This window comes from Bos javanicus, chromosome 4, assembly GCF_032452875.1.
Source record: "Bos javanicus breed banteng chromosome 4, ARS-OSU_banteng_1.0, whole genome shotgun sequence".
NCBI lineage: Eukaryota > Metazoa > Chordata > Mammalia > Artiodactyla > Bovidae > Bos > Bos javanicus.
This window is the reverse complement of record NC_083871.1, coordinates 88,364,111-88,380,347: the sequence shown is the minus strand read 5'-3', so window position 1 is coordinate 88,380,347 and position 16,237 is coordinate 88,364,111. Positions and strand designations below refer to the sequence as shown.

At 35.1% G+C, this 16,237-nt stretch overlaps 1 protein-coding gene across 2 annotated transcripts in view; it reads left to right on the top strand.

Annotated features, from left to right (window-relative positions):
• The window catches only part of IQUB (IQ motif and ubiquitin domain containing), a 78,920-nt gene that overhangs the window by 50,808 nt on the left and 11,875 nt on the right, over positions 1-16,237 (top strand). For both annotated transcript variants that reach the window (XM_061414564.1, XM_061414565.1), the window contains 2 exons: positions 5,568-5,738; positions 10,463-10,639. In XM_061414564.1, coding sequence (XP_061270548.1) covers positions 5,568-5,738; positions 10,463-10,639 — 348 coding nt within the window. The remainder of the gene's footprint in view (positions 1-5,567; positions 5,739-10,462; positions 10,640-16,237) is intronic.

Here is a 16,237-nt window from a genome sequence, read left to right as displayed (position 1 = left end):
GGGGACATTTTGTTCATGAGAATTCCTGTGAAGAAGAAGTTATTTTGTTGTCATTTGTTTTGTTTTGTTTTGTTTTGTTTTGGTAAATATGTTGATTAGTTTAGGCATAACATCTGAGACCCTCAATGATCCTGAGTATAGGAAGAATTGCCAGATAATTGTGCCAGAAACATGCAGGTCTTTGAGTGTTGCTGGAGAGATAGGAAGGGGAGAACACAGTTAGAAGTCAGTGGGGCACAGTGTGCCTACTGTAATTTCATTAATTATATCACTAACAGAAGTATTTAGTGCAAGAGGATTCTTTTTTTTTTTTTTAATGTAAGAGGAAAAGGAACAAGAGAAATGACTAGGCCTTAACATCCAGACTGATTCAGGGCAACACACAAAGGTGCAAGATCAGAAGATTGCAAAAAGGATTAAAAAGTTGGCCACAAGAACTTGTAGAAATCACAAAAAAGGTTTTTTGTGGGTTGGAGGTTTTAGAATTGGGGTCCTGAACCTATGGTTACCCCAGCTGATAAACCACTTAATCTCACCAATCTCCAGGCTAAGACTCAGAAGAAATGGATGTTTTAGCTGATACAAGAGAATTTTGCCTCAGTTTTGACCAAAATGTTACACAGGGCAAGAGGAACACAACCATGGACTGGAGCAACTACGCTTGAAGTCAGTCCTCATTTGATGAGATAACATAATTCATCCATTCTCTAAAAATATTGACTAATGGTGGCTTTTGGCCTGCTTTTAACCTCCTATAGTAAATTGTGAAATCTTTGTTATTTCTGGAATGTTTTTGTGTTAAATTTGTTAAATTTAACACAAAATTAATTTAAATTACCTTTTTGTATATGGTGCCGTAATGAACATCGTAGAAAACAGTTAAGGTAGATTTTATAGTTAGTCCTTTGTTATAAATTCTAATACCAGTTCTCTTCCTTTTCATGCCTGTCTGTCTCTTCCCACCCAACCCTACCCATGCCTGGCAATGTCTCTAATAAGTATTCAGGAGGTGTCAGCACTGATTTCATAAAATTTGAAGTAACTTATTCTATAGGTTTTTTTGATTGCTAAGAAAAAAGTAGCTTGAATTAATCCTTAAGGCTAGACCATTTTGAAATGTGAATACTCACAACCAGGGCCATGATGTGGATTTTAAGATCCACACTTAGTGCCATGACATATGGATATATAAAGAGAATATTTACTTTCCTATAATTTGGAAATAACTTTGGAAAATAAAATTTCATGGTTTGGTTGTAGTTTAATTTCAATGTGTCTAAGTGTTATATAGTATATTGAATTAATAGTTATATTTTGTCAAGGACACAGAATTTCTCTTGAGTAATGAATGACTGTTGTTTTGAATTAGTCCAATAAAAGCACTGAACTAATCAGTTATTAGGGGTTCTATACTAAGCCTATATTCTCCATAAAAGGGTTAATCTATTTAGCCCTTTAAGATTTTTGAAACATTATTTAAACAGTCTAATTTTATCCTATCAAACATTGACAGCCACAGGTTGTCAAATGTTAAAAACTCACAAATTGACAGAGGTGAAGAAATTCAGGTCAGAAATTTTAAAGAAAAATCATCAACCAGTTTCCAATATATCTTGGGTGCTGCTTATCCAAACTGTGTAAAGAGACAATTTGAATTTGAATTTCTGCAAGAGGTTTTCCCTGGGGTCAAGGCCATTTATTTCTTTGAATCTCTTTGATTCACATACCGTGTCTCACAATCACAAGCTAAAAAGCTGCGGTCTGTGTTAGCTGTGTCATTTAGTTTTGTTTTTCTCCTTACTCAGGTGGCCAGCAGCTAATGGGATGGAAAAATGCAACCCACTCTTGCCTCTCTCTCAGCACCACAGTACACAGGGGTGTCCTCTGTGGATGAACAAAATCCCTTGGCTGTGTAAAAGCAAAGTTGATCACTACCCAGTAGCTCTGGGGGTTAGTGTTATTCTTAATGTGTGCCCTGAGGGACTAGAGTATTAATTTAGGGAAAAGTAAAGGCCTCCTCTCATAGTATAGCCATTTCTTCTCTTTGGTGGAAGCTTGCTGCTCTCAGGGTTTTTGTTATCTCACCGCCTGCCCATCCTCAAAGTGTGTCTTCCTGCTGTTCTTCCGTTTCTCTCCTCCAGAATCTATGCTGTCTCATCTGTTGGCACCTAAATGGAATTTATTATGTTCTTGTTTTCTGAAGCAATTTAAGAACATGACTATTGTACATCTGTTATTACAGCCACAGCATTCAAAGGAAGAAAAAAATAGAAAAGAGAAGTAAGCAAAGTTGACATTTTCCTGCATCAGAGTAATAAAAAAAATACCTTAAAGACTGAAATCAAAAAAGCTTAGACTTGAAGACCATATTATCCGTGTTGACAGTAATATATCCAAGTAGCAAAACAACTTTGCCAAACATATTTTTTTTTTTTTAAATATCTTTTCAGTGTTGACACTAGGGAACTCAAACTTTGAATCTAGGACTCTTTGATTGTATCACTCAGTTTACTTTTAATCTGGCTAATTCTTAGTTATTCTTCAGTTTTATCTTAGAGATTATTTTCGTTTCACCAGTTAAGTGCTTCATATCAACTTGAAGTTACCTGTTTACCTGCATCAGAAGTATAATCAACTTTTATTTCAATTATTTTTAAATTTTTCTATGCCCTTAGACTGGAGTTCATGAAATTGGGATTTATCTACTTGCTACCTAGTACATGGAACAATATACAGTAAACACAGTAAATATTTCTTGAATGAATGAATATTGTAGGCCCTGTGAAATACATACAACTACATAAGAAATTGATTTCTTATACTCTGTAAGGAGAAATAGAATTAGCAAGCAAAATAATTATAGAACTATTTGGACCCAAATTGCATTTCCCGGAGTTATTGAAATATAGATACTGCATATTCTGTGTGTGTGTTTGTGTGTTTGTTTTTAACAAATACAATAGAACTTTGGGTAGTAGTGATTTCAGTGGTTTAAAAATTGAAGGGTAGAAAGGATTTGATGTTGAATATATTTGGAAAAAATACAAGGTATTACTATATTGTAGTATCTTAAATGGGACCAAAAACTTGGAGGAAAGGTAGAATTAAATCAACACCACAGCTGAGAAGAACCACAATAGAGTAGATGAACTAAGCATTTCATTAAAAGGTTATTGTACTTGGATTATTACAAATGAAATAACTTATCAGCCTGCAGAGCTGAAGGTATTGTTCACATTTCTGGAAGAAAAGAAAAGAAATTACATTTAATAGCATTTCCCTGAGGAAAACTGCAGATTAAGGCTTTAGACTTTAGAAGATTGCTATATGAAATGTAGCCTAAGATTGCTTATTCCTCAGAAGTTTCAAAAAGAGCTTTGCAATAAATATTACATTTCAATAACACTCTGAGATCTACCCCAAACAAGAGTATATCCATGAAAACAATATATTTAAAAATTTCCAAGTGATAATAATTAAATCATAAAATATTTTTATTGAGCTATTTCCCTCTTATAATCTTAATAAATCTTATTAATTCTATCAGTCTGATAATTAACTTTACACTATTTAATATTATATTTATGCTCTAAAAATAGAAATTAATCAGAGAGCTGCAGCTTTTCATTTGCTAGATTAAAACTAGAACTGAGGATCTAAAGTTTCTAATGAAGATTCCTAGCTCTGTGCAACATCCACTTTATCTTTGATTAGAAAATGATGCCATTCATTGAAACATGTAAAATATCATGTATGAAACGAGATGCCAGTCCAGGTTCAATGCACGATACTGGATGCTTGGGGCTAGTGCACTGGGACGACCCAGAGGGATGGTATGGGGAGGGAGGAGGGAGGAGGGTTCAGGATGGGGAGCACATGTATACCTGTGATGGATTCATTTTGATATTTGGCAAAACTAATACAATTATGTAAAGTTTAAAAATAAAATAAAATTAAAAAATAAATAAAAAATTAAAAAAAAAAAAGAAAATGATGCCATTACTTTGAAAACATATGAAATACATTTGTTGTTAAATAGTAGTTTGGTAGTTTTCAGTATAACTGAGATAATATGAAATGTAAAAAAAAAGGTAAATTGAGGCTGTAACTAAGAATTCCTCATACTGTTGTCATACTAAATAAATATAGGCTTGTATAGTTTCTCTATCTGGCTATTCTACATTCCTGATGATTTGTTCCAATATGTGGGCTTCTCTTTAAGCTTTAAACTGTATCAAATTTGAGATTGAAATGCTTGCAAGTATGGCATAAATTGAACTACAGGTCTCCCAAGCCTCAAATTATCAGTCTACAAAAAATACAGCATTGAATGGTTAGAAGACCTGATCAACGTAGTCACCTTTTTTGATAAATTATAATCAGGGAAAGAAACTCAGCAGCTTTATACCTTAAAGTAGAAGAGTCACTGAGTTTTCACTGTGCTCTTTCTAGGTCAACAAATCTTCTCTTAAAGTTCTGGTAGTCTTGGCAGGAGGGAACAATAGCACCGGCAAACATAGTCTTTAAATATTCTGTTGGTGTCCTGAGTCAGCTAGGACTCACTATTTCCTGTCTCTGAATTCTTAGAGTGGGACTCCCTATACTGGCTTCAGGACAAATTAACTCCATCTTTGACCCTCAGTTCAGGAGGTGGGCTAGGTTGAGATGCACCAAGCCAGATCTGGAAATAGAAAGTGAGAATCTTACTGATCATCAGGAAGGCAGGGGCCAAAGCACTGCTAAGATAGCTAAATACAGATGTTTTACTGTGGACATCTGCTTTGTAAAGAGCTGTGAACTTGTTATGGATTTATTTTTATGGGAAACAGAACTATAACTGAGTTCCATTTCACTATAGTTGTAGGTCTGACACATTGAGGATTGTAACAATTGTTCCACAAAGGTTTTTCTCAATTGTCGAGGCACATTCATCCAATTCAATATAATTGAACCAAGTAGATTATCTTTTTAGCATTCTAAATAGCATGTTTTTCCCAAGGGGCTAATGAGTTATTTCACAAATCCATCAAACTAACCATCATACTTTGTTGTTGTTTAGTCACTCAGTTGCGTCCAACCCTTTTGCAACCCTATGGACTGTAGCCCACCAGGCTGCTCCATCTATGGCATTTCCTAGGCATGAGTACTAGTGTGGGTTGCCATTGCCTCCTCCAGGGCATCTTCCAGACCCAGGGATCAAACCTGAGCCTCCTGTGTCTCCTACGTTAGCAGGCGGATTCTTTAGCACTGAGCTACCAAGGAAACCCAGCGATCATACTAGTTAGTACAAATTAGTAGCAAATTCTGAATCTTGAGAAAATATTTGCACTTCTGTAGACTGAAGCTCTCTCATATTTTTTCCCCTAAATTGTTTTACTTTCCCGTGGTCTACAAATTCTTTAATTAATTTTCTAATTAGAGCCGACTTAGTGACTGAACAACAAAGTTTTAGTGATATTTTTAATCATAAATCACCCAATAATAAGGTTAACTTACAGTAGACATAATAAAATTATTTTTGAAACTTTAATTAACTGATAGTTATAAACATAATATTATTTTTTAAGTGTTCAGCTCCAAAGACATGGAGAAGATTTGATGGCAAAATAATTGACATGGATACACAATTTACCATCAGAGCCAGAGAGCTGCAAAACATCTATAACTGCATCATGCTGAAGAATGTCTCTCAAGATGAAAGGCTGGATGTACTCTTAACGCTTAAACATACAGTAAAGGTACATTAACTTTCTCTTAGTTTTTGGGTGTCACATCATCAGTAAAAATATTGAATACTAAAATAAATAAGATGTTTTTTATTAAGTAATTATAAAGATAATAAATTATTAATTTTATTTTGTCAACAATATATCATTTGGGTACAATTTGGGGAGGATATAGTTTATGCATTAGTATTTATCTAAAAGTTCTCAAACTATGTATTATGGTACATACTAATGTAAATATCACACAGTGAATAGTCTAAATATAAATGTCTCTCTAATGAATGCAGATATATATAACATGAGATTAATACTCAATAAAACAGAAATTATTGTCTATATATTTTGACACGTGATGAAAATTTTATTTTTATCCATTTTAGAGCAGCATTTGTATAAGTATTTTTATTTCTTTTTCCTTATCAGTTATTGACTTAAGGCACATTAAGTAGTGGAGTAAATGGTTCTGATTGGAAGGTCAGTCTCCATAGTTCTTTCACATTACTGCCCATCTTGAAAGCAAAGGCATGAACTCAAGTAGGTATTGGCAGCCTTTTCAGAGATGTGTGTCTCGTAACTATGTCTTTGAAGTTAGAGATGGTTAGGAGGAGAGGGAGAAGCAGTAGGTTCAGAGGTAGGAAATAAACATGATATCTCTAGAGGGCAATAAAATGACCAGACTGGAAAAAAGAGAGTTCTGATAGGGAGTACAGTAGAAATCCTCTTACCTGATGTAATTAGGACCATTAGCTGGTTAATTAAAAGAGTCAAAGGATAGACTCATAAAAGATAAGTTGTGCATATCTTAATACATTTAACCTAACATAACCACACACACATTTACTGAATGATATTTGATGAGGGATCAAGGCCTTTAAGCATAACTCGAATTCTGATTCTATTTATTGTGGCTGTACAACCTTAGATAAGTTATTGAATATTTCTGAAACTATTGTTATCTGTAAAATTAGTTGCTTTGAGGATATAAATATATACCTGTGTATATACTTCTACATACATCTGTATATACAATATAAAATATATAATTTGTATGTCTCAATATTTACAAATAGGGAAACCTCAATAAATAAGAGGTATTATTTTGATGACAATGGCTCATACAGACCAGTGAATCTTGAACTTGAATATACATTAGAATCATCTGGACAGCTTGAAAGAGATAAAGAGTTATATAGAGAAATGGGGAGAGAGAATATGAGAATAAATGAGTAGGAATGATATCTAGACCCCATTTCAGAACAGGTCAATCAGATCCTCAAGTGTGATAGCAATGTTAAGATTTTTAAAAATCATTCCAGGTCATTATAATGTGCTCTCAAAGACCACCAATGCAGATTCTTTTATTAGCCATACCAAGTATGCATTAAAAAAGAAGAACATTATTTTATAATTACTGACTTTACCTTCTGATTCTTGTCTTCAAACTATGTTTCTTGTAGTCCCTCTTGGGAAGTTGGAGCAACTTAATTCTATTTGATTACTTCTAAATACTTCTACTTTAATCACTTAACTCTTATTTGGCCTTTCTTATTCAATCATTTCAAGTATTTTATTTAAAATGATTGTGAATTATATAAATATACAGAAATAAACATATCAAGTATATATCTGCAAATGTAAAACTACCAACCCTGTTGCCATCCCCCTGGGCCCAAAACAGGACTTTGTCATCATCTTCCTTTCTCTTCATATTTTCAATTTACCTTCTCATCCTCTAAAAATAATTACCATGCTTTCTTTTTCATTTTTTAAAAAAAATGTTGTTTATTTATTTATTTATAGTTGTTCTGGATCTTTGTTGCTACATGTAGGCTTTCTTTAGTTGCGGCAAGCGGGGGATACTCTCTAGTTGAGGTATGCAGGCTTCTCATTACGGTGACTTCTTTTGTTGAGGAACATAGGCTCTAAGTGTGTGGGCGTACTTGCCCTGCAATTTGTGGAATCCGTCTGGACCAAGGATCAAGCCAGTGTCCCCTGCATTGGCAGGCAGATTCTCAACTACTGGACAACCAGAGAAATCCCATACTTACTTTTCATGGTAGTCATTTCCTTGATTTTTCTTCATAGTTACCAAACAGTAGAATGGGAAAGACTAGAGATCTTTTCAAGAAAATTAGAGATACCAAGGGAATATTTCATGCAAAGATGGATACAGTAAAAGACAGAAATAGTATGGACTTAACAGAAGCAGAAGATATTAAGAAGAGGCGGCAAGAATACACAGAAGAACTGTACAAAAAAGGTCTTTATGACCCAGATAATCACAATGGTGTGATCACTCACCTAGAGCCAGACATCCTGGAATGTGAAGTCAAGTGGGCCTTAGAAAGCATCACTACGAACAAAGCTAGTGGAGGTGATGGAATTCCAGTTGAGCTATTTCAAATCCTGAAAGATGATTCTGTGAAAGTGCTGCACACAATATGCCAGCACATTTGGAAAACTCAGCAGTGGCCACAGGACTGGAAAAGGTCCGTTGTCATTCCAATCCCAAAGAAAGGCAATGCAAAGAATGTTCAAACTACCACACAATTGCACTCATCTCACACACTAGTAAAGTAATGCTCAAAATTCTCCAAGCCAGGCTTCAGCAATACATGAACTGTGAACTTCCAGATGTTCAAGCTGGTTTTAGAAAAGGCAGAACCAGAGATCAAATTGCCAACATCTGCTGGATCATTGAAAAAGCAAGAGAGTTCTAGAAAAACATCTATTTCTGCTTTGTTGACTATGCCAAAGCCTTTGACTGTGTGGATCACAATCAACTGTGGAAAATTCTGAAAGAGATGGGAATACCACACCACCTGACCTGCCTCTTGAGAAACCTGTATGCAGGTCAGGAAGCAACAGGTAGAACAGGACATGGAACAACAGACTGGTTCCAAATAGGAAAAGGAGTACATCAAGGCTGTATATTGTCACCCTGCTTATTTAAGTGATATGCAGAGTACATCAAGAGAAACGCTGGGCTGGAAGAAGCACAAGCTGGAATCAAGATTGCCGGGAGAAACATCAATAACCTCAGATATGCAGATGACACCACCCTTATGGCAGAAAGTGAAGAAGAACTAAAGAGCCTCTTGATGAAAGTGAAAGAGGAGAGTGAAAAAGTTGGCTTAAAGCTCAACATTCAGAAAACTAAGACCATGGCATCCAGTCCCATCACTGCACGGCAAATAGAAGGGGAAACAGTGTCAGACTTTATTTTTGGGGCTCCAAAATCACTGCAGATGGTGATTGCAGCCATGAAATTAAAAGATGCTTACTCCTTGGAAGAAAAGCTATGACCAATTTAGACAGCATATTAAGAAGCAGAGACATTACTTTGTCAATAAAGGTCCATCTAGTCAAAGCTGTGGTTTTTCCAGTAGTCATGTATGGATGTGAGAGTTGGACTATAAAGAAAGCTGAGCGCCAAATAATTGATGCTTTTGAACTGTGGTGTTGGAGAAGACTCTTGAGAGTCCCTTGGACTGCAAGGAGATCCAACCAGTCCATCCTAAAGGAGATCAATCCTGGGTGTTCATTGGAAGAACTGATGTTGAAACTGAAACTCCAATACTTTGGCCACCTAATGCGAAGAGCTGACTCATTTGAAAAGACCCTGATGCTGGGAAAGATTGAGGGCAGGAGGAGAAGGGGACAACAGAGGATGAGATGGTTGGATGCCATCACCAACTCAATGGACATGAGTTTGGGTAAAGTCCGGGAGTTGGTGATGGACAGGGAGGCCTGGTGTGCTGTGATTCGTGGGATTGCAAAGAGTCAGACACGACTAGCAACTAAACTGAACTGATACATCTCTAAGTAATATACTGTAGTGTTGCTTATTTTTGAATTTTATTTAAATGCAATGAGACAGTAAGTATTATTTTGTGCCTTGCTTCATTTGATAAACATTAATTGGTAAGATTTAAATTTATTATTGTATATAACTCTAGTTAATTCATTTCTATATATTAGGTAATACTTTATTGTATGAACAAAAGTGTTAATCACTCACAGTCACTCAGTTGTGTCTGACTCTTTGTGAACCCATGGACTGTAGTCCATCAGGCTTCTCTGTTCATGGAATTCTCCATGCAGAAAAACTGGAATGGGTAGCCATTCCCTTCTCCGTGCGATCTTCCTGACCCAGGGGTTGAACCTCCATCTCCTGTGTTGTAGTGGATTCTTTACCATCTGAGCCACCTACTTTTTCACTTATTTATGTGATCAATTTATTTATGGATATTTGGTTATTTCTGATTTTGAACTGGTTTGAACAATGACTCCGTGCACATTTCTTTAAAGCACTTTAGTAGAATTGCTGGGTTGTAGATTATGGATATCTTAAATTTCAGTAGATAATGTCAATTTCTTTTCCAAATTAGTGGTATCCATCTATACTTATGGGATTTCCTGGTGGTTCAGCTGATAAAGAATCCACCTGCAATGTGAGAGACCTGGGTTCAATCCCTGGGTTGGAAAGACCCCCTGGAGAAGGGAACAGCTACCCATTCCAGTATTCTGGCCTGGAGAATTCCATGGAGTATCCATGGGGTTGCAAAGAGTTGGACATGATTGAGTGACTTTCACTTTCACTTTCATCTATACTCACATTAGCAATGGTTCATTACTTTTGGAATCTAGATTTAGCTTGTTTGGGTGATAACTTTAAAAGCTAACTTGATGATATTTAATGTTCTATACAAAATATGTGTGTGTATTTTACACAGGAACATGAATGTAAACTGACTCAGGAAATCCTGGAATTGATTGACAGGGAGGTTGACCTTATGATGAGAGGAGTCAAACATCAGAATCTTGAAGGACTCAGAAAAAGGATCGCAACACTCTTTTTTCATTACATCAAAACACCTCTGTTTAATCCAGAAGTTGCAAGACACCTTAAGGTACTCTACCTTTTTTCCCCCCTGTATTCCTTTATTAGAATTCTATGCTTGGAGGAGCCTGGTGCAGGCTACTGTCCATGGGGTAGCAAAGAGTCGGATATGACTGAGCGACTTCACTTTTCATGCTATAGTAAAATGAGGTATATTCAAATTTTCTTTAGTACTTTACTAGGGGTCCATGTGGAAGATCATCTTATTGATGAAATTTTCTTTGAATGATATTTTTTATGTTGATAAATGAACCATTTAACGTTTTCTGTTTGTATTTCCAACCTTGAATTCTCTCCTACTCTCTGGATCAAGTGTCCAGTTGAATACTGTACTGTACTGAATACCTCACAATCTCTCACACCTTCCAGCTTTTGCACATTCTGTTGCTTCCACCTGGAATGTTGTCCCTGACTTTACCCAGCCAGCTCCTCTTTATTTTTTAGGACTCAGTTCACATGCACTCTTCTTCATTAGGCCTCAGAGAGAGTTAAACTCTTCATTTCTGAGATTCTACATGCACCTTTGTGTTCCTTTATAATACTTACCACATAGTTATAATTATTACTGAAGTGATTCACATAGATATCCTGCAAGAACTTCAAATGTAATATTTGAATTAAATTACTTTTTCCAACTCCAATATGCTTAGCCATCTTTGGAGATTTTTCTTTCTAAAAGCTTTGCCGTCTTACTTTGCAAGACTATTTAAAACACCTTTAGTAAATTTTTTGAGGGGCTTGTTAAAGAGTTTGAAATATTAATAATGTTGTTCCAATGATTATTTTTAGAGTAATAATCTCTAATAATTTGAGAAGCTGACCAAACATCTATTTTTCTTAACATAAGCAAAAATCTCAGTAGAATCTTTTAGAAAAAGTAAAATTGTTTGATTTTTATATTGTTTCTTTTAATGAATTTTTGAAACTTAATTATATTGCAGGAGAACTTTAAAATATAACAAAAGCCCAAGAGAAAAGTTGACCATCAAATTATTTATCATTGTTCTATTTTTCCAAACTACTTTTTAGTCTTCTATGGACTTACACAATTTTCATATGCTCGTGGCAGTATAATAGAATTCAGTGTTCTATACATTCACATAACATTATACCATTTTATTCACTTTTTAAATTTATCTTTGGTAAAATCCAATGTTTTTGATAAGTTTTGACAAATACAGTGTTGTGTAATCAACAGCCAATAGCACAATCAAGATAAAATAGTCTTTTCACCTCCCTGAAATTCCCTCATTATGCTACTTTATAATCAGTCCCCCAGGATGCCTAACCCTTGGTAAACACTGTTCAGCATTTTATTTCTGTAGTTATACCTAACCCTGTCCTATAAATGGAATCATATGATATGTACAAGCATACCATGTTTTATTGCACTTCACTTTATTGAACTTTGCAGATGCTGTTTTTCTTTCTTCCTTTTTTAAAATAAGTTGAAGATTGTGGCAACCCTTCATTGAGCAAATCTATTGGCACAATTTTTCCAACAGCTTTTGCTCACTTTGTGTCTCTGTGTCACATTTTGGTAATTCTTAGAATGTTTCACACTTTCTCATGTTTATTAAGTTTCTTACAGTGATTTGTGGTTGTTGATCTTTGATGTTGCTATTATAATTGTTTTGGGACATCATAAACTTTGCCCATATAAGACAGCAAATTTAACTGATGTGTGTGTTCTGACTGCTCTACCAACTGGTGGTGCTTCCTTCTCTCTTCCTCTTCTCAGTTCAGTTCAGTTGCTCAGTCGTGTCCAATTCTTTGTGACCCCATGAATTGCAGCACACCAGGCCCCCTCCTCAGACAACCCCTATTCCTTGAGACACATTATTGAAATTAGGCAAGTTAATAACCTTAGAAAAGCCTCTAATGGTTTAAGTGAAAAGAAGAGTTGCACACCTCTACCTTTAAATCAAAAGCTGGAAATGATTAAACTTAATGAGAATAGGCCAAAAGCTAAGCCTCTTGCACCAGTTAGCCAACTTGTGAATGCAAAGGACAAGTTCTTGAAGGAAATTAAAAGTGCTACTCCAGTGAACACATGAGTGATAAGAAATTGAAACAGCCCTGTTGCTGGTGTGGAGAGAGTTTGAGTCGTCTGGATAGAAGATCAGACCTACCATAACATTTCCATAAGCCAAAGCCTGGTCCAGAGCAAGGCCCTAATGCTCTTCATTTTCTTGAAGGCTGAGAGAGGTAAGAAAGCTGCAGTAGAAAAGTTTGAAGCTCACAGCAGTTGGTTCATGAGATTTAGGGAAAAGAGCCCTCCATAACATAAACGTAGAAGCAACAAGTTATCCAGAAGATCTTGCCAAGATAATTAATGAAGATGGCTACACTACACAACAGATTTTTAGTATAGATGAAATGGCCTTATACTGGAAGAAGATGATATCTAGGACTTTCATAGCTAGAAAGAAGTCAAATTCCTAACTTCAAAGCCTTAAAGGACAGACTGACTCTCTCAGCTAATGCAGCTGGTGACTTTAAGTTTAAGCCAGTGCTCATTTACTATTCTGAAAATACTAGGGTCCCTTAAGATTTATTACCAAGCTGTTCTGCTTGTGCTCTGTAAATGGAAAAACAAAAGTTTATATAACAGCACATCTTTTTCCAACCATGGTTTAGTTAATGTTAATATTTTAAGCACACTGTTGAGACTTACTGCTCAAAAAAAAAAAAAAAAGATTCCATTCAAAACAAAAAGAGAAAAGCAACTAGTAGCATACAAGGAAACTCTTAAGACTATCAGCTGACTTTTCAACAGAAACTTTGCAGGCTGAAAAGGATTGGCATAATATATTCAAAGTGAGAAAAGGGGGAAAAAAAAAACTACCATCAAGAATATTCTACCTGGCAAGGCTATCATTCAGATTTGAAAGGGAGATAGAGTTTTACTAACAACCAAAGCTTAAATAATTCAGCATCACTAAACCACCTGTACCAGAAATTTTAAAGGACTACTCTAAGCAGAAAAGACTACAGCTAGAAATAAGAAAGTTATGAAAGCAAAGATCTTATTAGTAAAGGCAAACATACAGTAAAGATAGTAGATCAACCACTTAGACAACTAGTAGGAAGGTTAAAAGACAGAAGTAGTAAAATCATCTATCCACAATAAGTAATTAAAGGATACAAAAAACAAAAGATGTAAAATATAATGTCAGAAATATTAAAAATGGCATTGGTGGCTGGTGGAATAAAGATACAGGGATATTAGAACATGTTTGAACTTAAGGGAACATCAACTTAAAAATAATATATGTTGTTGTATATTAACCTCATGGTAACCACAAGCCAAAACCTGTAATAGATATACACACAAAAGAGAAAATCCAAACATAACACTAAAGAAAGTCATCAAATCATAAGAGGAAGAGAACAAAAGAAGAAAGGAGCAACAAAAACAATAATTAAAAAACCATAAACCAACCAGAAAACAATAAACAAAATGGTTATAAGTACATCCCTATCAATAATTTCTTTAAATGTAAATGGACTAAATGCTCCAAATAAAAGATATAGAATGGCTGAATGGATAAAAAAAATACAAGAGCCATGTATATGTTGCCTACAGGAGACTTTCTTCAGATCTAAAGAAACAGACAGACTGAGAGTGAAGGGATGGAAAAGGGTATTCCATGCAAATGAAAGCAAAAAGAAAACTGGAGTGCATGCTTAGTTGTGCTTATTTGCTCAGTCATGTCTGACTCTTTGTGACTCCATGGACTGTAGCCCGCCAGGCTCCTCTGTCCATGGGGATTCTCCAGGCAAGAATACTGGAGTGTGTTGCCATGCCCTCCTCCAGGGGACCTTCCCAACCCAGGGATCAAACCCAGGTCTCCTCCATTCCAGGTGGATTCTTTAATGTCTGAACCACCAGGGAAAAGATAGACTTTAAAACAAAGACTGTGCTAAGACAAAGAAGGACATTACATAATTATAAAGTGATCAATCCATCAAGAAGATAGCAACTGTGAATATATATGTATCAAACCAGGATTAGCTAAATATACAAAGGAAATGCAACAAACATAAAGGAAAAAATTGACAGTAACACAATAATAGTAGGGAACTTTAACACCCCACTTTCATCAATGGACAGATCATTGAAACAGAAAATCAATAAGGAAACAGTGGCCTTAAATGACATTGTAGACCAAATGACTTAATAGATATTGTATATGAAACATCCCCTCCAAAAGCAGTGAAATACACAATCCTTTCAAGTGCTCATGGAACATTCTCCAGTATAGATCTCATGCTAGGCCACAAAACAAGTCTCAATAAATTTAAGAAGACTGAAATCTATCAATCATCTTTTCAAACCGTATAAGAATAGAAATCAGCTACAAGAAAAAAAAAAACTGCAAAAAACACAAACATTGGGAGGTTAAGCAATGTGCACTAAATGACCAATGGTTCACTGAATAAATCAAACAGAAAATTTAAAAAATACCTGGTGACAAATAAAAATGAAAAGACAATGATCCAAAACTAATGAGATGCAGTAAAAGCAGTTCTAAGAGGACAGTTGATAGTGATACAAACCTACTTCAAGAAATAAGAAAAGAATAAGCCACCTAACATTACACCTATGCAAATTAGAAAAAGAAGAACAAACAAAACACAAAATTAGTAGAAGGAAAGAAATAATACAAATCAGAGCAGAAATAAATAAAATAGAGATTAATAATAAATCTAAGAGCTGGTTCTTTGAAAAGATAAACAAAATTAGACTCATCAAGAAAAATAGAGGTACCAAGTCAATAAAATCAGAAATAAAAAAGGAAATAAAGTTACAACCAACACTACAGAAATACAGAGGATTATAAGAGATTTTACTATGAACAGTTTATACACCAATAAAGTAGACAAACTACAAGAGATAGATAAAATCTTACAAATATACAGTCTCCCAAGAATGAATCTGGAAGAAATAGAAATAGTGAACAGACCAATTACCAGTAATGAAATTGAATCAGTAATCAAAAATTCCCAACAAACAAAAGCTCATGACCAGACTGCTTCACAGGAAATGGTATTAAACATTTAAAGAAGAATTAGCATTTATCCTTCCCAAACTACTCCAAAAAGCTGAAGGGGAAAGAATATTTTCAAACTCACTCTTTGAGGACAGCATCACGTTGATACTGAAAGAAAAGAAAACACAGAAAATTACATACAAGTATCACTGATGAACATACATGCTTAAGTCCTCAACAAAAGGTTAGCAAACTGAATTCAACAACACACTAAAAGGATCATGCACCATGATCAAGAGAGACATCTCTGGGATGCAAGAATGTTTCAACACTGCAATTCAGTATCATATACTACATTAACAAATTGAAGAATGAAAATTATATGATCATTTCAATAGATGCAGGTAAAGTTTTGACAGTCTTCAATGTTTATTTGTGATTAAAATTTCTCAACAAAGTGGATATAGAGGGAACACACTTCAACATAATAAAGGCCATATATGACAAACCTACAGCCAACATAATACTCAGTAGTATACAGCTGAAAGCATTTCCTCTATGATCAGGAACAAAAAAAGGATGCCCACTCTTGCCACTTTTATTCAACATGG